This window comes from Haliaeetus albicilla, chromosome 9 (assembly GCF_947461875.1).
Source record: "Haliaeetus albicilla chromosome 9, bHalAlb1.1, whole genome shotgun sequence".
Classification (NCBI taxonomy): domain Eukaryota; kingdom Metazoa; phylum Chordata; class Aves; order Accipitriformes; family Accipitridae; genus Haliaeetus; species Haliaeetus albicilla.
In genome coordinates, this window is record NC_091491.1 from 9,257,091 (window position 1) to 9,285,045 (window position 27,955).

At 41.7% G+C, this 27,955-nt stretch overlaps 1 protein-coding gene across 4 annotated transcripts; it reads right to left on the minus strand.

Moving 5' to 3' along the window:
- Positions 1-859: 859 nt before the first annotated feature.
- Positions 860-27,618, minus strand: UBE2G1 (ubiquitin conjugating enzyme E2 G1). 4 transcript variants are annotated; one of them, XR_011326092.1, is made up of 7 exons: positions 27,340-27,618; positions 12,091-12,193; positions 8,840-8,937; positions 7,586-7,764; positions 3,662-3,785; positions 1,625-1,661; positions 860-1,503 (listed from the first exon to the last, which is right to left on the minus strand). XR_011326092.1 is itself a non-coding variant. In XM_069791464.1 (7 exons), exons 2-6 carry the CDS (start codon positions 24,379-24,381, stop codon positions 3,699-3,701), a joined length of 495 nt encoding a protein of 164 aa, XP_069647565.1. In that variant the 5' UTR covers positions 24,382-24,581; positions 27,340-27,618; the 3' UTR covers positions 860-1,503; positions 3,662-3,698. The 4 variants fall into 4 exon arrangements, 3 of the variants coding, with proteins under 3 accessions (XP_069647565.1, XP_069647564.1, XP_069647566.1); XM_069791464.1 differs by lacking the exon at positions 1,625-1,661 and adding an exon at positions 24,354-24,581; XM_069791463.1 differs by lacking the exon at positions 1,625-1,661 and having other exon boundaries at positions 27,340-27,617.
- Between the last annotated feature and the right edge of the window lie 337 nt (positions 27,619-27,955).

Consider the following 27,955-nt stretch of genomic DNA (forward strand, 5'->3'; position numbering starts at 1 on the left):
AGTTCCTCTACAAAGTTTCTTTGGTAGAAAGGTATTTCAGGTAGGCTTGGAGAACGCTTGTTACTGGATACTCCGAGATTAGTATTTGCTCCCTAGAGGACCGAAGATGGTTACAAGAGGAAGAAAGGTGTGTGGTGTTTGCTTTTTAATTATTTCAAGATTAAATACAGTACGTAAAATTCAACAAATGTTTGCTGATGTTATGTTGTTGAACATGGTCAGGTAAGTTGTGCTCCAACTGCAGTTACCCTTCCTATTTCGGTACTCAAGACAGCCAGTTTGACACATTATTATTGGAAAAAATTATATTTTTGGAAGAACTCACTACAGAAGGTGACAGAATTCCAAAAATCAAATTACATGAAAATATACATCGCAATTTTCTTTGTACATTAGGTGAGGAAAACTCTGAAGTGGAAGGCAAAGAAGATGAAGGGCCACAGAAAAGAGAAAAGGGAAAAGGAGGGAAACTATTTTTGATACCAAACCCAGAAGTTAGTCATTTGAAAGCCTACAGATGTGCATGCTTGAACTCAACCTTGAGAAAAAACAAGCCTCCCCCACACACACCCCACCCCACAAACAGGCAATGAAAAAGGAAGAGAAAAAAAAATCACCCATAAAAAGCAGCTCATTTCTATCTTGGACTAACTTAGTCAACTGAACTTCCAAATGAAAGCACTCAAGTCCCTTGGAAGTTAAAAATCCAGCCGGCTGCTCAAGGGTGCTCCATGGCCAGTTTTATTGCTATACCCAATTCAATAAGTATGCGCAATTGGGTTTAGAAAAGGAGTGGGAAGAAAAAAAAAGAGTACCTTTGAGACTACAAAGGTCATCATAAAAGAAGACACAAGTAATCGACAGCAAATCCTTTCAGGGTTTAATTAGCAAAATTTTAAGTTCTGATGGGGGAAATAAAAGGGAGCACATTTCCAAAAACCAAAAAAGAGATACTAAACTTTAATAAGCAAGAGATTTTAATTAAGCCTCAGTGGGTCAAAGGAAATTAAGTGGGGAGGGAAAAAAACAAAACAACTTTATCCTAATTGGGTTTAGTTTGACATGCTTCACAAGTTGTTGTTGTTTTTGTTGGGGGTTTTGTTTTGTTTTTTTTTTTCAAACTGATAGGAAACAATGAATAGGGAGAGAAAAACCTGCTAAAATCTTTAGAATTTACACGATTCTATTCCTAACTACAGACAGCATTATTTGGTACAATGTGTATTTGTGGATGTACATGAACAGTATATATATTATCCGGATCATGTTGTGCTATGTACACATCTTTACAATTCTTCCTGAAGGTTAAAGCAGTTCATTAGATTTCAAAATGCGTAATCATCTTGTGTTGGCACTTGTTAGGCTCTTGTCAGCATTGATAACTGGCATGTTTTATTGCAGCCCAGTTCCAGCCAGTGTTTGCCAACTTGTAACAACAGAAGTCCAGCAATAGGTGGGTAGAGTGCAGGAAAAAAAACAGTGCCATGTTTCTCAATTGGAGACCTACAAAGAAATCACAGGTATTAAAATAAAACCCCTTGTCATCCTCAGTTATTTTAAAGATGTTAAATAGTATTTCAAGCTCAAGGAAGATAATCACTACTTGTTCAAGAACTTTACATACCTCTAAAACAGAAGGTGCATAAATCCAAAACCATCACCTGAGAAAGACTTGAGTTAGTTCAGCATTCTGTGTATCCAAGCTCAACTATCAGACTTTCAGGCTCCTGTTACTTGTGTTGCTTGTCAAGTGCACAGTGTGTAAATGTTTGATTATTCACACATAGGGCTAAACACTTGTAGATTTAGCATTGAAACTTCTGTGCATCACTTACTGCGAGGGATGGACGCTGCTTCAACAGCAAAGTGCAGTACAAAATGGCATAACAGTGCTTCATTAAGCAATAACACGACAGCTACCAAGTCAGACTGTGCTTGTTTGAAACCAGCTATATGGCCCCTTCTCATCCAGTTCATTGCCCATCACTCACTTAGGAGTCACCAGGACTTAGAAAAGCTTTCGCCTTCCAAAAAAGCAACACAGCCAATTACTTAAATATCTGTCATGAGCATTGTTTCACTATGGCCAAGTTTAACATAGCAACAGAGCTGAGGTTAGTTAAGGACACTCTGGAGTGTTACTCACAGTTATTCCCTTTCTCTTAGGGAGAAAAAACTGTCAGCTACATTAACAATTCTTATGCTCTAGTTACAGGCAGTTGTACAAGACATTCAGTTCCTTTGCTTAGTCTTTTGATCAATATTAAGCATTTTTCATGCTTTCTCTATACTGGAGAAATTCCATTCAATCAAAGCATTTCTGCAGAGAAGAGATACTGCAGTACTAGTTTGTCACAGGATGGAGCCTTCCCCCACCCCCAACCCCCACAATTCTTACAAAGTATAAGAAAGGAAGTATCTCCTGTACAACCTTAGTGAAGCAAAACTAAGCAGGAACATTTAGTAAGCCGTTCTATTTGTTCAGACAGTACAACCCCTTTAAACTACATACAGTGCTGTATTTCTCCCCCCCAGGTTTTGTATGGTGAAGCTAACTAGTATATATGGTTTGGAGCTTCCCCAACCAAATGGTTCAGAGTAGTTTATTTGCCAAACCAACCATTAGGAAAAGACAGCTTCAACACAAAGGTCTGTTTTGCTTTGAAAAGCAAGAGTGGGAAATTATTAGCTAGTTGAGGAAGTTTTTCATTGGCATACCAAGATTAAAGTGACCAAAGGCCAGGTATTTAAGGGCCATGTTTTAATACAGAGCTTTCTGCAAGAGCTTATTGTAATTAAAAAAAGAAGTCCCATTAAAACTAGGATGAGATTGTTCAAATTAGAGTATCTTGAGTCAGAAGCTCGTTTTTAACAGGGTGGCATGAAGTGCATGCATCACATCAGCTACTCTCAGGTTAAAACTTGTCCAGGCTCTCAGATATGCTACAGTTCGGTTTTCAAGCGGAATATAGCTGTTTTTCTGAAGCTATTCCTGAGTAAAAAAGTTTTTTGGGCTGCTGAAGAGAACACCACCTTTCTTGATATTATTGATGGGTAATATCTCAACTTGATCCTTTCTGATATACTAGTAGACTTTCTATTACAATTTCCATAGATACCTGAAGCAATCCTTACCAAATGGTTCCTAACAACCTCACTAAAGTCTTAAAACCTACATGCAACATGCCACCAACACCTGCAAGATAAACTCCATACATATGTATATATGTGTGTATATATATATATATATGAACTTGAGATAGCAAGACAGGATGCTTTTAAGATTCAAACAAGTATTCTTCACAATAATGAACAGGAAAGAATGATTATTCCCTTCTATTACAGCTCTAGTAACTCCTAAGCACTATTAATAAAGCAGGATGAATACTGATAAAGAGAACTTCAATTTCTGAACAGCACAAATGCAAGAGTACTAGAGAAGCAAAACAATCTTGGCGGAAGGGGCTGTTACTGCACTTGAAAATTCTTTTAGTCTTCAGTATCACATACAGCCAAAGAACTCCACTGAGACCATGCAGCTGAGAAGAAAGGTTTGGGGTTTTTTGCTTTTGAAGAGGAAAAAAAAAAAAAATAGTTCAGCAACACTTAAGCAGGAAATCCTCAACTCGGGTAACTGACTTGTCTTTAGAAGGATACTTACCCTGAAAAAAGTGAAGCTACTAGCTGCTGAATAAGTGTCACTCAAAAGCAGTTTCTTGGCTTTTTCTTACACAGCGGGCAACTTTTCTTTTAAATTCTCCATTTCTGTCTTCTCTCCATTCTTTCTGTAATTGAATAGACAGCTTTCAGATGTCAGTCCTATAACAACGTGCAAGTTCTAGGAAGACTCTTGGTGTTTACATTTTCAGACATTAGCCATCTAGTCAACACCTAAATTTGCTTACAGTCATTGAGCTAGTCACTGAAAACCTGTGACATTCAGGACTTTTGAAAGCTTGCTCTGGGTTTCTACACAAGCTGCTCACAAACAAGACAGTGAGGACACAGTCTTTCCCCCTTGGGTTTTAGGCATTATGCAAGACTAACCTGATGGCTACCAATACTTCAAAATTTCTAGGCTGAAATCTATTTACTTCAGCCTGCAAATGAGCAGCAAACTCAAGCTGTAGACCACAAGCTATTGTTACAGGTTAGAGAAAATGTCTTTAAACTGTAGTGATGAAAAAAGGTACACAGCTGCTGTGGAGCTAGTAGTTATTCTAGGATTTTTAGGACAGTTTCAACTCCATCTTAATCTAGCCAGGACACTCCAGGATAGAAATACAGAAGTCACAGTATTCAGAAGAAGCACAGCAGTGTCCTTAGAAAGAAAACACCTCCTAGTTAGATATGGCTACAAGATATTGGCTCCATGAGAAAGACCTTAACAGAATACTCAGCACACCTATGGGGATGGTCTCTGTGACACGTATCTGATTTCAGAACTGCATAGATGAAGAACAAAGATAAAGATGAACAGGAAGATAGGCAAGAGGTTAAGTCTGAACCTGGAGACGTGCACACCATGGTATCACAAAAACCCACAGGAAAAAGTGCAGCCAGTTTAAAGTTTTTTGTGCCAGCCTTATGATGAGCTCAGATGAAAGCATAGGAGCATCATACAATGTGACTACGGTTGACATGTTGGGTACTGCCTTACAGTTAGGCAAGAAGTGGTGAGAAAATATGAAAACCCCCTCATTTCATTAAGTTCTACAGTTCTTAGTTTTTGATATAAGCAATATATTCTTACTGCAGGGGTGAGGGAAGGGATTTAAAAAAAAAACAAAAAAACTAAAAAAAAACAACCAAAACCACACCCACACACCAGTTTTACCTGAAGCAGCCTAGCATGTAACACCTCTTCACCCCCTACTTGGAATGAAGGTTGTAGCACATTTGAGTGAGAGAAAATTAGGATAACTGGCATATCCTAACATTCACCACCTCCAAGCTGACCTAGCCAGTCAGCACGTTGGAAAGCCCAGTGTGTCTTATCTTTCCAGTGAAAGCACAAATAAGGCTACTAATTAATTTGTTCTTTTTCAGCAATTAATACAGCAAGCATTTGGTTCCTTGGATTGGGACATAGGACAATTTACACAAGGTGGCTTAAGGCCAAGAAAAGCATTAAATTTGTGCCCTCCTAGCTTCAGATTCTTAGAGTTTTTTCTGCCTTTTATATTTATAGTTCTATGAAGCAAGTGTTCAGAATTGAATAGCAAGCAAAGTTTCCAATTTGACAGCGATCTCTCCAAAAACCTTATATTAGGTCATTAACTGTTCTATTTGCTTCTCAATATCTATTCAGGCTCCTGTCCTTCGTTTTCCTCCCATTCCAAGAGACAGTACTGCAACATGCATAGTTCATTTTTCCAGGAAGCAGGTATACCCCCTGTTCCTATAATTCTGGGACCTACCTATAACACCTTATTCTCTTAAAACTAGAAATAAATGAAAGCAGACAAAGTATCTTTTAGTAACTGTCAAACACTGCTGCCGCAGTGAACTTGTGCTCAGTAAACCAAATAGAAGACATCTTGATAGCAGCTCAGAATAAAGCACATGAGCTGCTGATTCTTCATTACCCTAATGAGTATGTTCTGGTTAAGATGAAGAGTATGCAATCTACAGTCCAGCAGAAGATGCTAAGCTGCTCAAGCAGCACATTAAGTTTAAAAGTTAGTTTGAACATCTAATACCACAGTCAGAAAAATAGTTCCTAGCATCCAAAGTGATGCCTCCGTACTGTCTTCACAGTCAGATTTGGATTTAAGTTTTTATTCTTGCAAGCTGTGCTAGAAAATGCTGTGTTTCCTTAACACATTTTCAACCTTTACGCTAAGGTTTAGGTAAAGTCATAGTTTTCTATCCAACATCTCTCTCTAAGGAGAAAAAAAAAAAAAAAAAAAATCACTCCTGAAGTAGCAGGCAGAGAATGGGGCACAATACATAAAGATTAAAAAGCTTGTGATGCTAGAAAGGTGACAAGCATAGCTAAAAGTGTTAGGCCAGCTATATTCAACATACTTGAGTTTGTAAACTGAGGAATTCTAATTGTACTTTCAGCATTTCATTAATAACTTGCTCCTTCCAGTGCTCTCAGGTTTGCCAGCAGGAAACATCCATATGTTGTCCTGGGTATTTGCTTCCACCAGTAACATGACACAAGAAGGGGAGGTCCAACACTCAAAAGAACGTTAAATGAGGGAATCCTTCACTACAACTTTTGTGTTTGTTTCTGTTTTTCCTTCCCTTAAGTTTGTTCCATATGAGACTATTCCCATGATGATTTTTCCACAGAGCTCAGCCGCCTCTGGAAATACTAACAGCATAGCAGATGAAAGGCTTCAGGCAACTGAACTCCCACCCACTTCAGGAAGGTATAGCTAGCTTGACAGAGCAGGTTAACATTCCTCCAAAGAAAACTCTGCATCTTCTGATTACTATCTCCCTTCTCCTCACTCCCCCAGTTAAAAGACCTAGAACTTCTCTTTTGTGAGAGAACAGCATGTATTAGTCACTGCTGAACCACAATTCAAGACTAATTCAAAGGAAAGCATGTTAGCATACCTCAGATGAATGGGGCCTGAAGTCTGTTCCCCTACTCCCCCCCAGAACTAAGAATTTTTTCTCTCCCCACCACAAATAGTTATTAGTCTAACTGCAATTCTGCTATAAATGCAACTCTTCTAGAGAGCTGATAGCTGTGTTTATACACTCAGGCAGAATAGGCCATGCTTCATAAACACTACGCTGCATGAAACACTTGCATCTCACTTATGACAGAATCCTTACTGCAAATTCACCCTCATCTTCAACTATAAAACAGGCCATTCTTCCTCACTCCTTAGCCAGTCATTCTAGTCTGGGACAACACTTCCTCCAGAGTTGAAGGCCAGATGCCCAGTGAAGCTTTCAAGTACACTCTGAAAGCACAGACCTACAGAGTCAAACCTACTGCTTTAATCCATGATCCAGGAAGACTGCTGTAGAGAGGTGGATGCAAAAAGTCACAACGTAATTATACTGAGGGACCCCGCCACATTTTCTCCTTCCATTCAAATCAATAAATCTGTTAACAGGTTATATAATTTCCAGAACAAAAATTTTGCTGCGTTACAGTAATAACGTACTAGGAAACAAAAACGTTCCAGAATATGTTAACTTCTGCAACTAAACTTAATGGCAGTTGTAACCACTACATGTATATAGCCACACAGGATTTTACAGCCAGCTTCCTTGAATTTTTTAAGACTAAAGGAGCTGAAGTTTATCCATTAAATATCTCTGTGCACAAGTTATTTACTATAAATAAATGCATGATTTCATAGCAGAAATTAAACCCCTACCTATGAAATTTGACAGCATCTTTCCTTCGCAATCTGTAAGAAATTTCCCAGGGCTAACAAGTAATTCTGTTTCACAACATCACTGCTTTTCCCAACAACAAGGTAGCCTTCGCCTGTGATAGAAAAGGTTCTTCCAAAAGTTCCTGTACTGTTTGTCAAACTAGAAGCAAAACTCCATGGCAAGTTTAGGTTTCTACACTGAAGACAACTGGCAGACCCAAGAAAAATCTTACCGCTGCATCAACATTAGCAGGAGAATCACCATTGGGATCCGCCAGCATAGAAATAACACTAATCATTATAGTTTCCACTGTGTGAATGGGAAGCCAGCGTTCCTCAGGTTTTTCATAGCCATATTTGTCTTCTCCAGGCTCATGAAGAATTGAAATGCAGACATCGCCATTCTTGTCAACTACAAAATAGAACAAGGCATATTTCAGTAATGAACAACATACTGGCATTTCTTCAGGATAGTTATAGAACTGTTAATCTTCACTCCAGCTAGTCAGAAAACATGTTAGTGAAGACACTTTATAAAAAAAAGTAATTAACTATTACAGAACTCAATCTGTAATAAACAGAGCTTGGTGGAAGCCTGTTATTATGCCTGGACTTCTGGCAGAGAGGGCACATGGGGAGGAAGAACTTATTTCTAACATAATGCTGCAACTTTCAAGACTATTTAGATAGGCTTCCACTAAAGCTTTTTCTGTTAAGTTCAGCAAACTACAGAGCGACATTTTTTCCACAGCAACAGAATCAGCCGAATATTACTGCAATACACTGGAACATGATTTAAGCTGCTGGAATTAGAAACTGCTTGACAAGTACTCTGATATTTCTGGAGCTAAAACTGACACAGCATCAAAATATTCCTTCTGTCCCTTATGATGGGAGCACTGTGCTTGTCTCCTCCCAGCTTTCAACATCTACAACTTCAATAATTACTTTAGAGACTGAAGAGCATTCCTCCTTCCCAGTAAAAACCCTCTTCCATTTTATTTTACCTTCCCATCTATGTCCAGCAGTCCGTAAGTAAACCAAACATTATGAGGAGACTTCTTTGGAGGGACTAAAAGATGCCTCCTTTCATGCTTCACCAGAGGAGGACAACCTTGGGCCTTCTATACTGCCGAGTTAGTAACACTAAGATGAAATATTTGAAGGTATAATAAAAGGCAGCTATAGAAGTCAAGTTTCTCCTCAAACCAGAATATTGCACTTAGGAAAAAAAATAAATAAAAGAAATCCCTGAACAGTTACCAAGAATTCAAGAAGCTACTTTCACTAGCTTCTGAATATACTTTAGGAGCAGTCTTTCAAAGCAGCACTATTAAAACCTCTGCCGTGAAGAGTTTTATGAAGTGCAGATAGCAAAGTAAATGCAGAGTTTCATATTTCTAACATGAACAGAAGTGTATCCATTTGTCCTCACCGCATTTTAGTTCTTAATTGTGAAAAGAAATTGAAACTTTGACATTTCTTACCATTCGGATGCCAGATTTCTGTGATGAATTTCATTTTTGGCGGCCTCAGTGGATAGTCTTTTGGAAAAGTAAGATGAGCCTTGAAAACACCACCTTCACTGGGGAATCAAAAATATCTTAGTAGAGTTTCTTGTAAGCTTAAACTGAAGATTGGAACTTACTGATGTATCAAAAGCTCTAAGTTTACCCCTCACACAGCTTAACTTCATGTTGGTAATTAACAGTACCAACATTTGCATATGCAATGCAAAAAGCTTCTAGATTGAGAAGATCCTTTCACAAGATACTGCCAGTTCCCCAACACTGTATCTTTTTCAGAATTAGGATGATGTTCCAGAAGGGAAAACACACACAAAAAGGGAAAAGAAAAAAAAAAAAAAATCAAAAAACTGCCAAGAAATTCACCATCTGGAATTACAACTTGCATTCTTCCTCCCAGTACATTTACTAACAGAAAAAAAGTATTGCCAGTAACTCCCCTTCTCAGGTACAGCCCAGCAGATACCTGTTTATTTTCTTCCTTCAGGCACATCAGTCCTAATTTCTTGGTATCAGCCTGCAGCAGTAAGCCTCAGTGAAAAGTTACTGAAAGCTGTATGGTTGTGTCTACGGCAGTACTTTGTAAAAAGGCTTCCAATACTACCTTTTCAAGGCTAAGCTAAAGTGACTCAGACATGACAGTGAGGTGTTCTGCATTACAGTTACCCACTAAACTGGAAAACAATAATAAACAATAGACATGCAGTTTTTACATGGAGTTACATGCCCATATTTAACTAAGGTAACAGTGTGTTGTTTTTTTCTTTTTTTAAATAGCTAGGTTTCAATACCCAGGAATAGTCCCTTTTGAAATATGGGAAGGCCTATATTAAATGGAAAGCCTTACAGATGGAATACCTCACTAATTTAAGTACTGTAACATTTGCCCTGCCATGTCATTTCTCATAACTGAAGTTTGTAACAAAATTTGAAATTGCAAAGGCACAGAATACAAAAGCTGGAACATAACCTCCAAAGAAGGTGGCACAAGGTGTGCCATGACAAGCTACTTCTCGGTAGCCACGCAGACAAAAGAATTGGTGTAGAAAAACCTATTCGTGCCTTTTTTTTCCCCTGTATTTGTAAATGAGTAGGAGTCAGTATCCAAAGCCCACAGGCTACTGAGAAAACAACAAGTTTTACCCCCACGAACCAAAAGATGTGCAATTCTAGCAAGTGTCTCAAAAAAAAAAAAAAAAACAAACCACCCCCAACCCCAAAAAGCATTAGAACCAAGTGACTTGGCTCTTAAAATAAAGCAGCTGAGGGGATCTGAACCCACAGCATTCCTTTTCCAGAAGATTTAGAAAAGGCAGTTTGCAAAGAGTCCTTGATCCTGGGAAGGGTAAGAAATCTAGAAACACTGGCTATTTTAACATCCATACTAGTCAAGACAAAGAAGAGTTAGGTTACAGTTGCTGATAGCCCCAAACCAGTTAAGTCCTTTCTTGCAAAGAGAAAAAGTTCTTCTTTCCCTTTTTGAAGGAGCAGATCCTAAAGCTACTAGGCTGTATGGCATCCCTGGTTGCTCCTCATCATCTACATATAAATGCAGCTGTTTAATTGGATACACATTAGAAACCAGTTAATGAAGTACAACTGTCAATTAAGGGAGGCCAGTACCATTTTTTGCAATATTCCTGATAAAGGGGTCTCTGTCAGTAGAGTCATGTACTGAGTCTAAAGTCTTTTTAGGTAAACTCAGAATAAAGTGAGACCAGGAATGACACTAAAGTTTGAAAATTTTGAACCGCCCGGTTAAGGTAAACTGTTATGTTCTACTGTCCTCATAAAAATGGACCAGGGAAGAAGGATTCGGTATAATACTACCTTGAAAAGCAGCAAGTAGGGACTGGAACAGAAGAGAGCTTCTTGCCTAAAAGCCTCAAAACAAGCTCAGCACCTTACTGAAGTGGGGGAAAAATGCTATTGCAATTTTTAACATGTGAGAAGAGGTTCAATTAAAAGCAATATTTCTTTACTGACAGTATTTATAAAATGGCCACTAGAGCCACTAGAAGACTGTTCGGAAGAGGTCAACAGAAGTTGGAGAATTCATCTCATGCAAGACTTGAGAATCACAATGTAGTGAGCTTGAGGAGAAGCAAAGCAATCCAATTACTGTGCATAAGTACTTATTCAGAAGTCTGCAGACAGAGGTATACAGCAACTTCATGTTGGAACTAAAACTGACCTCAAGTAAATGTCACTAGGCTTTTTGTATCAGTAATTTACCACTGGAACAGCTTAATGAAGGAGAACAGAGTTCATCTTCAAGAGCTACACTTTAAACTGACTTCTTCTGGGCATAGAACCTTTTCCCAGGAGCTACAGTAGATTACCATATATAATCTCTATGAGAAAGAAAAATCTTTCTCTCAATTTGCCAGAGCTCTTTTTTAAAAAAAAAAAAAAAAAAAAGACAAAGCACCAACAAAAAACAAGAAAAAAAACCCAAAACCCACCAAACCAAAAAAAAACCCCAAAACCACACAACAAATCAACCATACTGCATCTGCCAGAGTGCATATATAGGTATATTCATGTATATAGCGGTGCAAAAAACACAGCTAACTTAAAGTCCAGGAAAAGAAGTTACTGTATGAACTGCATAGTTTTGTGTTCAAATGTCAATTAAAGAACCCAGTCCTTAGGATAAAGATATAAGCTTTTTGAATGAAGCCCACTGTGCAAGGTTTGCCATCAATTCAAATTTGATCAACCCCAAAGTACTCTAGGTCACACTAGCAAGTTCTCCCACCTCAAACTGGCAAGACTTGAGGCTAATTCTATGGTCTGCTGCAGTTTCCTCAACTACATCCCTCTTGAATATTTTCCTACAAATCACCAGCATGAAGTTGTAATGGTTTAAAACTGTACTATCAGCTAGAGCCTCACAGCAATAACAGCAAATAGTGGGTTATACATGCCTTACCTAAACGAGTAAGAAAACAGAAGCTTTCTTTAAGGATAGCTTATTCTTCCTCACTTCTATGCAAGTACAAAGGAATCAGTGTTGCATTTTCCCAGGAGAGCAAAGCAGTTTAGAATGTCTATATAGCAAATTCAACTATTTACAGGTGTTTTACTAACAACAGAACAGCATTACCTAACTTAGTATGAAGATTTAGGTTAACTTCTACTCACTTAGACCAAACTGGAACTAGTACATCCAAGTTCACTTAAGTTTCTGTATAAGTATCAGTACTTACTATAGTGTATCTGGAGGACCAATAATAAGGACTTCCCATCGATAAAGATCATTGTCATCTATTAAGCCCGCTGAAAAGCCTTCCACTGGATTTTTGTTGAGCTCTGTGTAGGAAAAAGAATTTAAGAGTGACTTTAGGTGTCTATGATATGCATTTGCTGTTTTTGCTCATGCCTCTATACGTGACCAAAAAACCCCATGACTTCCAGTGATTTGGTGACTACTGATAAGATTTATGGCCTGGGTGATTATCCTCAACTCCCTACCACGCACAACAGCATGCTGCCAGAGCTGAGACCCATAGTCTGACTCTAAAACTATCTAAGTACATCATGAGCAGAAGGGCCAAAACTCAGAACTGTGGGACATGGTCTGTGTGCAAGTCAGAAAACAGATCTTCTACTAATAAACAAAAAAAGCCATACTGCTTTATAAGAACCCTGAGGAGCCAGACTAAACTGAAGTCTATCTTTAACTCTAGAAAATATTAAACAGAAGAACAAAGTCACACTATGTTTTTATTTAAAACTAACATCCTACTTCCCTTAAATTATTTCTTTCAGAATCTGAAAGTATTTGAGACCTGTGCCCAGTGCATTCTGGAGACAGTGATTTATCTGAACTGCTAGAAGACAGCATAGAAGATAAGCTGTTATGATGTTTAGGTTATGGGTTGTTTATTTTTTCTTTTGTTTCACAGTTTTATCCACTAGTGATAAGCAATACAGGATTCTAAGTTTATAGGCTTCTTCATATGCTTACCGCCAGATAGAAGGCTCATCTGGAAATAGCTGTGCAAAAATCAGACATAGATGTAGAGTCTACTGAGTTTGTTTTCACCCTGCTCCAGGAAAAAGTCTAAGATTTGGAAATAAACACCTCAAATGAGTTCTGTCTAAAATTCAGCTGGGGGAGGGAGAGAATGTCTCTTAACCTACAGCTTCGGGTCAAAAACTAAATTTAAATGCCATATTAATGCCAAATTTAAATTCTTGGTCCAGCGTTTCCAACAGTACATAGGGGAGAAGTTATTCCTCCAACTGGTCAGTAATTCCCAGGTTAAATGAGGGATTTTTTGTTTTGTTTTACAATTACTACTGCATTTACTTTAACTCCTGTCTGATATTATACAGCCCCTCACTGTTATATTCCACAGTAGTTAGTCTACATATTCCCTCTTTATAAATCCAATAGCTCTATTTTGTGTTGATTTCTAGGCATTACAGACTTAAGTTCAGAGGTCCTTATAATCCCCTCAGATACATACAGAGGAGCTTGAAGTGAGAACCTTACATCTTTATGGAGAAAAGGCTACCATTAAGTCCAAACTGACTTGCCCATAAGCTTGCAGTCACTATTTGCCAGTTAAGTTCTTCACTATTTAAGCATGGTTAAAAAAAAAATGCAAGAAGAATCAAGTCACAGAAGAGTCTATGTCCACACAGGGAAAAGAGAATGCTCAGCTCACATGAAGGCCCAAGGTCCTGAAGAGGTAGATAGCAGGAATACCAACTTTGTTTGGTCATTGGTAATTCAGAAGCAAATTTATCCACATAGATGACTCAATGCTAAAATCCCAAAAAACATATTGGAAGGGCTTTTCTTAGCAGCTGTTCAGCAAGGGTTTAGTCAACCGAGGAGGTCAACCATTCACTTTCCAAGTTGCAGGACAAAGACTTAGGTATTGAACCAAATCATGTTTTCTCAAGACGATGCCCGAAACAAATGGTAGTATCACAGGCTCTTTAACCAAGATGCAAACTTCCAAACCCAAAAACCATAGCATGGCCACACCTCCACTAAGCAGACCAATTTTCACCCTCTGGCATCTATGAAACTGTGGAAACAGCTGCATGAGCTTGAGTAACAGTTTTATTTAATTTTAGGTGAAAAGGGCAGAGAGAGTAGGTAAGTATCTCACATGAATTAAGGACTTCACCACTACCTCCCTACTACAGACATTCCTCCAGCATCAGATATTAGAAGTTCCACCACATTAGTAGTTGAATATAACCTGCTTTCTCCATGCAGGATTTTATATTTTAAAAAATTGTCTATTGCTTGTGCAAAAAACCCACCTCTGTTCAGGACAATTAAGTCATCCTTTCAAATATTATATTAATATCGTAATACAGAATATCCAGCATAACAACTACAGAAGTCAACAGAAAATGAAAATATTAGAGTATCTCACATTAAGACTTCTAAACTTGAATTTAAGCCTGAAAAAACACAAATTTTCGCATTTCCACAGGGAGAAGAGGGTTTATGCCAAGTTCTGTACAAGCTGCTCTAACTGAAGCTGCTCACACTTAGCTTCCTTATTGTTTGATAGTTATCACTTCTCATTGATAAGACAGTAAACAAGCCTGCCAGAAATTAAGACTCTGGAAAATTCAGCATGCTTCTCTCATTTAAATATGCCACACTATTTTCGAGTCCAACATACACATTTTCTCTCTTATTTCTTGATTCGTGCTATTTCAATTTCTTTTTACATCTGTCTCAGCCTCCAAATAATTTTTTTACCCTTAAGTCCTTTGAAACATTGTTCATGTACCTGTTCCAAATGAAAGCCAGCTCCTACACTCTGACTCATACCTAAGACTTTGCAGCACTATATTGCAAGACGTCTTGTGAGAAGGAATAAGACTGCTGGATGCCAACTCTTGTAATGCAGAAAATCTGTAAACTGTATGAAAGGGACAGCCATTGACAAAAATCTTCAGTTACAGCAGTTATGGAGATTTGCTTAGTGGATGTTGCCTATAAAGCAAATTATGATATTACTTCTTTTACAGGAGGTGGCATCAGTCTCTGCTTGTACAAGGTTCTCATTTTCCTTCCACAGTAGCAATACTGAAGCATAGTTCAAATACCTACTGCTTGCACAAATACTTTAACTTGAGGTAAAACAATGGATATAAGCTCAGGCCCCTTCTCCACTAGAGGTATGTAGAATTACCATAGGCAAGTTAAAATGAGCTTTTCCATCCAGATTACTTATGCTAAACTGAACATCAACTAATGGCTGGTTGGCAGACAAAAAAGGAAATCTCAGGCAAGTTTCAAACTGGGACATGAAAAACATCACCCTTGGCTGCCTTACCATGGATAGCTAAGAGCTGCTACTCATTAAAACTTGCAAACACTGAAGCCTAGGGTTTGTTTGGTTTTGGTTTTTTCCCCTGGATATAGACAATACTGCATATCAGAAAAGTTAACTAGTAGTACCACCTCTCTCTTACCTACCTCTTCATGAGTTGAGACTCACACAGTAGTGAAATCCATGCACCAAAATCCCAAATGAGAAGTGATGCCATCATGGCAAGAAAGGAGCACACACAGTGTGCTCACAGTCACAGAAGTCTGCTGCTAGGCAGAGGGACTGCTGCCCACCAACCAGAGCCTCTGGTGACACTGACACTGCACTCAAGAAAATGAGACACCTGTTCTCTGCGTCTGTCATTTCCTACCAACTACAGTAGTTAACTACTTGCAGCCTGAACAGTTTTCCTAGATGAACACATGGGTGATGAATATGCTTCATAAAGCAAAGGATTCAATTCCCTCCTCCAGCCAGGGAGAGGGGAAACAAGCTTTTGGTGCAGGTCCTCTACAAAGCCCTGTTGAAAAGCTAGCCTACAAATCCTAGAAAAGCAGAGAAGTCAGACACCTATAAAGAACAGGATCCCTTTATGTTGTTTTTTCAACACTTAGTTTTTCTTTGACCATTCTTGTTTAGCTAAAGATACGATGTACTTTCTAAACGTAAATGAGTACATTAACACATTTCCATCACCTCCTTGCCTAAATAAGTGCAATTTACTTGCTACTACTATATATTACACTCTATGGTTTAGTATTTCTGCCAATAATTTCTACATTTCTGATAGTTTAATATAATAGAAATTTTTCTTCCCAGACAAAAAAAAAATCTTACATTCCGTCTAGAAGCAGTTTCAGGTAGAGTCCTTCACAGCTCAAGCAGCAGCCAACAGCCAAAGCAGCACAAACCTGGACAGCTGCCAAGCAGCAACATACTGGGAACAGAATCCTGTGGCTGCTTATAAATTAGACATTCAGTGCCTTTAATCCCAGTCCTGAACCAATACCTGATCTGGGAGGTGAAGAAGACTAAAGGCCCATAATCCAACAGACTTAAGTCCAGAACAGACTTTAATGTTCAATGCCTACTGTCCCACATCATCTGCCAACAAAACACAGTGCTGCTTTAGCATTTTAGCTCTTACTAAAGCAGAACTAAGTTACCATTGCCTTAAACTTGAGCCAACACAATACCATAAGCTGTGCTTCCAGTTTCCGTGTTTAGTTTACACCAAGCTACTGATGTTCCCTCACTCACTAAAACTGCCTTTATATAAGCCAAGAGACTTTCACCAATCCAAAAGCAAAACAGCGTCAACAAAAATGACTAAGCAGAAAGAACCCCATGGCTACATGGAGCAGCTATGTACGGCATCTAAACTTTTCAGTTTGACGTTTCACCCAGCCAGCCACTGCATATGAACACTTCAGAGTATTTTAAGCTACATTACAGTACAAAGCTTTCAAAAATATAAGCTTCTACATTATTTTTAATAGCAGCCTCTTTAGTAAGTTACACAGTTGTTGAGTTTTGTGCAGCCAGTGGATTGAGTCCTGCACAAAAACCAGAGACTGGGCAGCCCAAGTCCTAGCTAAGGCTTCTGGAGAAATCATCTAGCTGACTTACACACAGTTCTCAGAACAAGCAGACTGTATTAGAGCTTTACACTTGCTATACATTAGGCTTGTTTTTTCTTGGTTGCCTTTTGTGAGTCTCAGCACTAGTCCAGGAGCTTCTAACAACTGTACAGACCGAAAACCATTGTTCTAGACTCTTCTTCTCCATACCCCAAGCTATGACTTCCATGTAGTTATATTACTTAACTGAGGTCAGCTGTGATTTCCAAGACTTTCCTTTCTGCCTGCATACCCAGCTGTAAGTCTCTGATTCTAGAAGATTAGGGCTGAGATAATGATAAAGTAACATGATCTCCTCACACAGATGTACTCCAGAGCTCTCCATATTATCTACTTTCATCATGTTCTGTCTTGCTCCACAAGCTCATCCAAAAAGTTCAGACAAAACACAGCATGAGATATGCACACACTCCTGGTAGCCACTTTAGCAGCAACAAATAAGATAGCAATTAAGACAGAACAGTTTTAGTCTCAGAAGGACATTGTAATTATTCTGGATTGAGACTGAAGCAGTAAAGACAAACCCATCAAGAAGAGATTCTACCAACCAGTTCAGTAGCAGCTTTAGATTTGACTCTTAACTTTAGCCTGGCAAATAACTAGTTTCCAGTGCTCCATGTGTCACCCCCTATTGAAAAGGGCAGCATTACAGACTTCTACAAATCTAGTTCTCCTCTCAGTTCAGAGAATTTGTAAGGACGGTTGTATAGTTAGCATTAACAGGCAAGTTGGTCACAGAAATCATCTCAGTGCAGTGCTACACAGCTTCATGCACTGCTGCATCAACATGCTTTGTTTGCCATCTCCTCAGCTATACCTGGAGAGCCTTCCAAGGATTTGCTCAGTGAAGCAGGTTTTGGAAGGATGGAGGACAAGGCTGGGGGGTTTCTTGTTTGATTTTTGTTTTTACTCCCAATCAACTTCCTAGCCAGAGCCACAGCTCAGCTCTGCAAACAAGACGACAGCAGCATTAGCCCAAAGTGAACGAGGCAGAAGCTCCTCTAACTGCCACTACAGGTCTGGGGATTAAGGTTATAGTACCAGAGAAACTTGACTAGATAGAGACTGGAATTCTTTTACTAGTAAGATGTCACATTATTCTAGACATAAGCTAAGAATAGAGTTTCTTGATTGCGTATGTTCTGTAGCTCCATGTTCACATGAGTTGTGGCATACCTGAAGACAGACAATTGAAAGTTCAGGTTAGCTATTTAGTTGAAAACTGACTCTTAACAAACTAACCAGAAGCTTGTAGGTCTTTGGTACTGTTTTGGTTCTTAAGAAGTTCCCCATAGACCCTTAAGTCCATGGAGGTGGCCACTGATAGACATTGTCAATGCTCCTTTACACTCGAGCTCAACTTAAAGGTCTCAAAGCCAGCTCTCACACAGTCTCACAGTCTCTTAGACCAGAGATATACAGCTACTGATCTGACCTGGCAACCCAGTTTACCTAGCCCAAGATCTGTTCCCATGCACCATTTGACCCAAGTCATAAAGACAGGCAAGAAGAGGGATGACCTGTTTTGAGACTTTTTTTCCCTGCAGCACTCTTCATACATAGAGGCCTTCTGTGTACACACACTCAAACCAGTCCTCTTCCAACATCCCATGCTTACCATCCACAGACAGAAGGTCTCTTTCCCCCTCCCCACAATGTGTTTGCCATTAAGCAAGTGTCTGAACTCAGCAACTTAAGTAACTGTGGAGCACAGTGTGCCTGCTAAAGCTGTAAGTCTTTTCTCTCAATATGAAGGCGGTGTTCCAGTTACCTTCCTGTCCAAATCAGCTCCCACAAAACACTGGAAATACAACACATACTGATGAAAAGCTTTGAATTCCACAGTATTGTTTAAAGTTTTTAAATACTTACACTTCCAGAATTAAGATTCTCAGCAGTAAGTTTAGAACATATGCTCAAATTAATATCGGTCATATAATTTTGGTAGAAATTGAGATAAACTGTTTCCTGAAGAGCCCTCTCTGGCTAGACTGCTTGAAGCATGCTGTGTATCCCATCACACCAGAATCTAGCACTGTTACATCACCCAGGTTAAAATGGAGGTTGAACAGGTTTGTTTAAAAAAAAAAAATCCCAGTAAGGTCTGAACTTTGGGGGGAAGTGGTATGAGGAAGGTAAGAACAAGGAAAACAAGGATAGTTAAAAAGGATTGGAAGAACCCTGATTCTGAGGTCCACATCTGAAAGAAAGCAAGTATCTCACCAGGAAACATTCAGTGGTTTGCCCATAAAGAGTCAACTGCAGCACAGGGCCACATTCATCTATCCCACTCAGTGTAACAGAAATGCCACCTTCATTTTGTCCTCAGTGTCTAATGCACGTTTCCACTCTTGGGAGTCAGACAAGATTAGGTGGGTATGTGCATCTGCCTGTATTTGAGACAGTCACCCTCAGCAGCATTCAATAGAGATTTTATCAGGATAAGTAGTTCCTGAGACTCCATGATCATCTCATCCCAAAGCAGATGTCAAAACCAGGTCAGATGAATCACACTCTACATGTACTTATTTCTCTCACCTACAAAGCCGCCTACAGAGCTTCAGATGTCTACTGCATAAAACTGCTAGAATTTGGCAAGACAAGTGTCATCCTAGGTGCCAGTTGTATTAATGTAGTTGAGTTTAGCAAGGACAGCAGAAGTTAGTTAACTTCTTAACAGCTGTTTGCAAATTACCAACAGACTAAAGCTACAAAAAAATTCCATCCAAGTATCTTCTGAGCAGTCATATACACATCAGTCATGAAACAGCACTGTTGAACAGAGCTAAGAGCTCTAGGATACGTGTGGTTTACATACAAGAACACAAAACGATTCTAGGAAATCCACTAGAAAGTCTGCATCACAAGACTATGCCATAGGGAGATATTATCATCTGAAGAGTTCATCAGAAGCTTTCCTCATCATATGTGTCAGTTGTTGTGCAAGTCAAGGACACTTTTCCAGCTTGTTTTCTCTCTTGCTTAGAATATGAATAACAGGTTTGCATATCCTAATTTGAGCTACATTGTTATTCAGAATTGTTTTAAGACACTTCTCTAAGTGATTCCTGACAGCATCATCTTTTAGATCAGCACCAAGTGCAAGCCAGCTAAGAAAACAGCCAGCTTGACCTACTAAGTATTGTGATGACTGCATGGAAATAGGTTTCCCTTAACTAACAATTCACATACAGAAAGACTGTATGTGAAAGCCTTTACAAAGGGTTTGCATCAAAAAGTCTTCACTATTATTCTAAACCTGTACAAGCACTGCTAACATTCATGCCCAGGAGAGCAGTTATTTTTATGGAATCCTATTTCAATTAGATTGCTATACTTAGTGTTCTTACAAGGTCTGGATATCTGATCTCTGTTCCAGCTGATATGCCTTGGACCTGAGAGTAGGAAGGAGAAGCAAATATGAACATTTACACTTGCAGGGTGGCCTAAAGCTCAGACCTACTAGATCCTTAAGTGAAAGATCTTGCCAAGACCAGTCTACTGACAGATATCCACATACCACTGAAAACTGAAGCACAGAGCAGGTGCAGCATGGTGATAGCACAGGCCTGCATGTGAAGTGTTACCCAGATTCTGTTCCCATATGTTGGGACAAAAAGCAGACAGCGCGAGTTTCAAGAGTCACATGCCCTCTTCCTCACCCAAGCCACCTGCTCTTCCTTCTCCAGGCACCTAACTTTGCACGCTCATTTTAGTATTCAGTCAGTTCATACTTTCAGAACAGCAGCCACCTTTCAGTTCCACTTCATTAGGACCCAACCTCTACACTGGAAGCAAAATGCTGTATTTTAGATCAAAACAGAGGCTGCATTAAACACATCAGAGGAAGAAAATTTAGCAGAATGCCTATTTGAGGCAAACAGGTTCTACCTACATAGTTCACTTATTGCCAAACTGTTTAGAATAGCACTTTGGGGGAACTAAACAACAACTTGTATCAACCACAGAAGGGACCAAGTAATCCTGTCTTAGTTGAATATGCATGTTCCATTCCAAGTCTTTCTTGCTTTTAAAAAAAATCACAAAGAGATACAGAAGAGTGAAGGCAGAATCAGTTATAATTACAACATGCGGTTTTATTTGAAGGCTATTCACTCTACTTGATTTATCCCAGATCAGCTTCTCAAACAAAACAAAAACAAAATAATTTATAGCAAATCAACAAATCCTTACAGTTTACAGTTCTGCAGCAGGTAATTCTTTAATACTAAAGTTGGAATCACCATCAATCACACAAGGCAAGACATTTTAGCAGGATTTGGGTGATTTAGCATCTCTAAATAAAGATCTTGCCAATAAAGCAGAAATTCTTCTAATGAAAGTATTTTCTCAATAGGTACTAAGGTTGCTGCTGGAGATCCTGTGAAATAAGGAGCATTCTCCCATTCCACTATTCTCTACAGAACAGAAAGAAATCACTTTACTGTCAGATCCAGATATGTCCATACTTTGGTGTAACTTACAATGCCTTCTTCGGGGGGAGCAGAGAAGGAAAGAACACATAATTTATGGGAAGCTTGGTTCTTTCCCTGAAAGATTAGTAAGCTGACCTAGCCAAAGCCAATTGGCTGTGACTATAGCTACCCCATCAAGGAATAAGCTTATGAAGCAGGTTATTATTGCTTCATCCTGTTCAAGCAACTGGTTGAGTCATCAAGCCCCTCCATTCTGAGGTTTAACTAAACCTCACTTTCGAAAACTGCCAGCACCCCTGAATTTTTGCTCTTGTGACTGCTGTCATAAATAGTCTTTCTTCAAAGAAGCAGATTTCAGCTTATTTCTGCAAGAGGAACATTGGAAGAACTAACGTGTGCAGCTAGTAAAGTTTGCCACAAGTTACATCCATTGTTATTTGCAGTGCAACAGAAATTCGGGCTGCTTGAACTGCTCAGACTCTAGTCACTATAACAAGGCATGTGTTTTAGCAATGATATTATCTATAAAGTCAGCGTGAGCAAGGTAGCTTTGATGATTCTGTCAACACATCTTCACAAGAAACAGGATTCTCTTATCTGCTATAATAGGGCTCTACACTTCAACAGTGTTAAGATGAGCAGTACACACATGCTGTATCTAAGCATCTCAAAAAGCATCAATGAAGATTGATGGTTATCCAAACATATGAAAGAGTCCTTTAAAAAAAAAATACATGGGGGGGTGTTATAGCATTTTAAGTGATATTGAAATTAAGTTTGACATGTGCAGGACCTTGGAGTCTTAACTATTCAGGATAATGCAGAATATTACTGACCATACAAACAGACCTCTCCAAGGAAGCTAGTAGGCAGACTAGTATCAACTTAATATTTCAGATCAGTGCCACTCAAATTATTATCTTGTAGACAAACCTACTATAAGCCAGTACTCAACCATAAACAAAGGCTTCTTATATCACCAGTCACTCAAGAGATATGCCACCTCAGCTTCGATCTATAAAGTGATCCTAATTCCGTAATTCCCTCAGAATTCACTACTCAAATATTTTAAAAGTAAATCCTATGTAATTGCCAGAAATTCAACTAGCTCAACATTACACTGCAAGATTTTTCCACACAAGGAAGTAAAAACTGAACCGTCACATTAAGTATTTAATACAGTTTTCCAACTTGTTTGATTTTTAATTAGACATTTTTGCTTTGAAGTGGGAGCTGTATACACTTAAAGCTGAAATAATGCCATGTTTCTCATATTTGAGAAAAACATTAATGTGGGTTTTCCTCTATCGTAAGTTGGGGAATATTTACAACATTGTACAACTTCGGCCAACACATGGTTATTCCCTTGTTCTCAGTGATCCATGTTTATGTTAGAGGACTCGCACTTCTGGTTCCGCTGTGCGCTACCAACTTAACTGCATCCTCCCTACATGATTTTGCTGGTCAAACTAGACAAGTCTGCCTACTCTAACAAGTATCTGTGTCAGCAAGGATCTGGCAGAAAGATGAAATAAAAGCATTCAGAGAAATGCTTCAGTCTGCAAAACCCTTGGGCTTGACAGCTCTAGAGACTGGAAAAGAAGCTTTACAGTCTCAGTTGTCTCCTGCCTCTTTTTAAAGAGCATAAAGTTTTGGGGCTGTACAGAGAATACAGTTTATCCTCCCCCCACCTCCCTTGGGAGTTGAACTCTGCTAATCTAGTGCTATACTAATCTACGTACTTGCTGTTGACTTTTTTGGGAAGTTCAGAGGCACTATATTCTTTTAGTTTTTCCTGCACCTTACCCATAAGAAGAAACGGACAAATCACGGCTTCTATTTCACATCATTACCAATCCACAATAAAGTACCTTTCTCCTTAAAAAAAACACCACCACATCTGTAAGAACAAATATGACAAATATGTTTATTGAATATTAAGATATTTCCAGATGTTGCTAGAGCTTACAATTAAGCTGATTTGAGAGGGCAGAGCCATTTAGCTTCACAGATATCCACAGAGCGGAACCTCCCTTCAGCCCTAGCTAGTTAAGACTAGCACTCTGACTGGCTTTAGTAGTCAGAGATCCCCACTCACCACTTCCTTTAAACACTTAAAAGAAAACAAATAAAAACTACCCAAAGTTCTATCTTGATTTGAACTGTTCTTGTGCCTAAATGGGGGTAAACACATGTCAATATAAAAACAGCAACTATACTAATTCCTTGGTGATATAGCTCAATATTTCATTAGCACTGTGAAGCTACTTAGTATTTGGGGGGAAAAAAAACCAAACACCAAAACAAAAAACAACCCGCAACTAACTAGAAGTTGTATTTTGTGACTATCATTTAATATCCCTTCTCTTAGAGCATTACCAACATCCAGAACATGCCACTTAAGTTGACAAGCACATTGTATATATGGTGCTGTGGTACTAGTTACCTGTTCCAAGTTACAATACAAGCCAGGTTGCTCCAGAAAAAATAGAAGTCTGTCTTCATACACTTATTGGAGCAACCTGGAACTACGTTGTCAAGTTTTGTTCTGTGTTTTGATAAGTCCCTTGGTTTTAAGTCTCAATGACAACCAAGAAGACTTACCAGCTGACCTTCACTTTAACAAAGTCTTCAAGAATTAAAACAACCCATTAAAGTGCTACATGCCATAGACACCTATTTTCCCCATAATGCCTTTATTAAGAACCAAAGCATAAAGGAGACAAAATAGGTAACTGTTCCAAGAACTACTGTTCTACATTCCTTTCTCCTCCTGTCATTGTTTTTTTCCTCTTGCCATCGCATAGAGCTATCAAGGGTCTCACCCATTAAAGAATTTTTGTACTCCTCAACTGCTCCACCATTATATGGGTTTCAGATTCCCCCTTCAACATCCCTCTGCTTCTGGATGTCTTGCTCCAAGTCTAACAGCTCCAACTTCAGATCTCTTATTCATCAAATTAGCATTATTCAAGCACAAGTGATCCACAGCAATTAAACTAGTTTAGATCACATAACTCATACCCACTGTCTGTTTGCTGTCCTCCAAAACCCAACCACTAGGTACAACCCAAAGACTCACCACACTTGATACAACACAAAAGCTGCATGTAGCAGAAGGACTGAAGTATCAGCCCACCAGGGGAAAGAATACCACAATGCTGATTTTTGTTCTGAGGTAGAGTAAGTAATGTGGGTGTAAACAAAGGGATACACTGGAGCAGCTGAGACTTGGAAGAAGACAGTCAGCAGTAGGTAAGGAAGATGAGACATCATGAAGCTCAGTCTCTGCATTGCGACTTCAAGTAGCCTGCCATCAGAAAAAGCAATGTCAGAGTCTAGTTTCAGCTCAGTTCAGATGTTGCTTAGGTTATCACATACAGAAGAAACTATTTTCTTTCTCAGATCACTTACTCCAGATAGGACTTTTGAAGAGTTCAACACTCTTCTTCAGTACTCACCACACACTTAAGTATACACACCCATAATCACTTTTAATACTGTTTCAATTTTTTTTTAATACACATAAAAGGATACCAAAGGCACTAATATTACTTAAAACACACAAAAAAACACAAAAGAGTTGCAGGTTACATGCAAATGGTTGCAGTACTTCAGTCAATACAGTTGAATCGGTACCAGTAATAGGGGCAACTGGAAAGGCTTACCAATTTTTACCATTACACATGAAGCCTTCAGAAAAGAGCGAGCAGAAAGATAAACAGAAGTCAACCCCCAAACCTAAGTCGACAAGTCTACTTACATATCCAACCAGCCTGTGCTTACAGAAGGTCTTAAGACCTCACAAGACAAGAAAAAACAAAACTACACAACAGAAGCTGACAGCTAATACTTGTTATCAAGAGGCTTCAGCTAAATGTCAAACTTTCTTTCACAGAGCACAATTAGTTGGTTAAGAGAAATTCCAGACAGCTAAAGAACTATATTAGGTTACCAAATGCTCATTTTTACCAAGTTCGAGCGCAACTATTCTACACTATGGCTTCCCTAGAGGGATCATTTATAGGAAAGAGAAGCTTCACATCAAATCCATTCTGGAGCTCCTGTACTAAGCCTATACCTAGTGTTATTAGCATATCCGAACACACAGACACCTCACTGAATGGCAGTAACAACTTAATGCATTAAGGCATTAAGAGGTGCACGCTTATGTTCAGGAGCACAGCCGCAGTATGTGTGAGATTATATTTTTTTAAAAGGATGTCACCTTGAAGAGGTAAAAAATCCTGTGCTAATAGTTAACTACCCTGAAGTTTCTCAAACTTATCATCAACTAAAACCTGAATATAGTGCCAGAGATGCAAAACACACATCATCTAGCTTGCTATACCTGGTTATGCAACTTCACCTCCTTATTGCTAACAATGTTGTTTTCCACCCTCACGCTTTCGAAGACATTACTGAAGTCTCAGGCTAAAATCCTCCTCCAGGAATGCCAGTGCCACCCACTGACCCCATCCCCTTGTAGGGCTACTCGGCAAACTTCACCCAGCGCTGCATTTGCCCGAGTTTAGGTGCACCTAGCACACGTTTCCTTATCTGGTTACGAAGCAATTTTTACATACGGGACGAAAAAGGCAATGAGATTCGCCCAAGGTGCCGGGCAGACCTGTGCGCTTTCTCGAGGGGTTTACTTTACCCCAGCCGCAGAAACCCAGACGGCAGAGGATGCGGGGGAACATGTGCGAGTGGGGGAGGGAGCGGCGGCAGGCTCCTCGCCGCACCCGGCTGCCGGCTCGTTTCTCTTTAAATCTGGCAGCGAGCGACACATGGAGCTGCATTGTGCGCCCCGCCGCCCGGGCGGCCCCGCGCATGCGCGCCGCCGGGCCGGGCCGAGCCGAGCCAGGTCCCCTCGGCGGCGGTGGGCCAGGCAGGGCCAGCGTGCACGGCCGCCCGCCCGGGGACAAAGGGAGGGGGCGGGCGGCCGGCGACGGCAACGACTCTCGTCGCGGAGCCAAGCTGCCACCCGCTCCCCTCCGCCGCGCTCCCGCCCCGCCGCCGGGCCCGGGGCCCGGCGCTCCGGCCCTTCCTGTCGCCGAGCCCAGGCTCCCAACTCCTCCTTCCCCGCACCCGGCCCGCCCTCTCGCCCCCGGCGGACCCCCTCGCCCCTCCCCGCCGGCTCCCCCCTCGCAGCACGCGGCGGGCAGCCCCGCTTCGCCCCCCCCCCCCCCGGTCCGGATCCCGGTGCTGCCCGGTCCTCTTCCCGCCCCCCCCCCCAGTCAGAGCCTGCAGAGCCCCCGGCTCTTCTCCTGACAACAAAGGGGGAAGCGGCCTCCCCCTCCCGACCCGCCCTCCCCGGCGCAGGGCACGGGAGGTGAGGGTGGGAGCCGGCGAGGGGAGGCGGGACGGGGGCACCTCAGGTCCCCACAGGAAGGTGTGCGTAGTGGGGCGATTCACCCCGGGCCTGAAGTACCGTTTCCAGGGCGGGGGGGAACTCTCCCTCCTCCGCTTCTTGTCGGGGCCTGACAAACATCCCCTCACACCACGGAGACTTCCCCGCACACATCCCCCACGCTGCGGGGAGGAAAGCTCGGGCTCCCTTCTCCCGCCCCCCACCCCGCCGGGCCCCGGGAAGACAGAGGGCCGCAAGAGAGATCGGGGAGGCTGCCAGGCACGGGGCAGGGGGGGGAGGGACACGACACCGGCGAGCAGGGCCGTTGCCAACCCCCACTTCCCTGACGGGACGGGGGCAGCGAAGGAAACGCTCCCCCCCGCCATGACGGCCCTCCGCACCCCTCCCCCCGGCTCCCCTGGCAGCGATCGCCAGGCAGGCTCCCCCTCCCCCCCTCGGCCTAGTTCCCTCAGCTCCCGGCTGGGCAGGAGAGCGGCGAGGGGGGGGCCGTAATCTCCCCTTCCCCCTCACACACACCTCCCCACCCCGCCGGCCGCCCGCCCCCTCCCCCGAGCCGGCGCCCCTTCCCCCACCGCAGGCCCCGGCCCCCGGCCCCTGAGAGGCCGGCCTCCACTCCCCTCCCCGCCGCTTCCCCCCCTCCCCGCCGCGGATCGCCTCCCTCTCCCCCCCCCACGCCGGCCGCCAGCCCGGCTACCTGCTAGTTGTCTCCGCAGTAGCAAGGCGGACTGGAGCTCCGTCATTCTCCCCCTCTCTGCCCGGGGAGGGAGTCCCAGCGGCGGCGGGGACGGCGCGGCTCCTGGTGCTGCAAGAGCCTGAGGCGGCGGCGAGTGGCCCTCAGCCCGCCCGCACCGCGCCCCCCGGGGGTCTGGCTCCGCGCCGGCCGCCGCCACAGCACGCAGGGTCCCTGGCAGGGGAGCGCGGCCGTGGCTCCGTGCCGCCCTCCTCCTCCTCCTCCTCCCCGCCACCACCTCCTCCTCCCCCCGCCCGCCAGGAATTTCACTGCACTCCGGGCAGCGGCGCGCAGGCGCACTCCGGTCCGGCCGCCGGCCCTTCCGCGCCGCCATCTTGAGAGGGAATGTAGGGCGGGGAGGCGGGGCGAGCCGTCCTTCGGCCGCCATGTTGAGAAGGTCCTTCCCCCCCCCCCCTTTTAAAGCCCTTACCTGCAGGGAGGGAGAGATCTATTGCTGAGGAGGGCTTTCCTCAGGAGAGGCGTAGCGCGCCGCCCCTCCACAGCACGCTCGTTGTGCTGTCGGCTGCTGTCCTGGCTGCCTCTGCTTGGCACCTCTGAGGGCAGAGGGACTTCTCCTGAG

Bases quoted from the DNA above. Each gene is read 5' to 3' on its own strand.
- UBE2G1 (XM_069791463.1), bottom strand. From the start codon at position 27,385: ATGACGGAGCTCCAGTCCGCCTTGCTACTGCGGAGACAACTAGCAG. The intron at 7,765-8,839 runs GTAAGAAATGTC...TCTATTTTGTAG, and splicing joins AGAAATCTGGCATCCGAATG to TTGACAAGAATGGCGATGTC. The intron at 3,786-7,585 runs GTAAGATTTTTC...ATTCAATTACAG, and splicing joins CTGCTAATGTTGATGCAGCG to AAAGAATGGAGAGAAGACAG.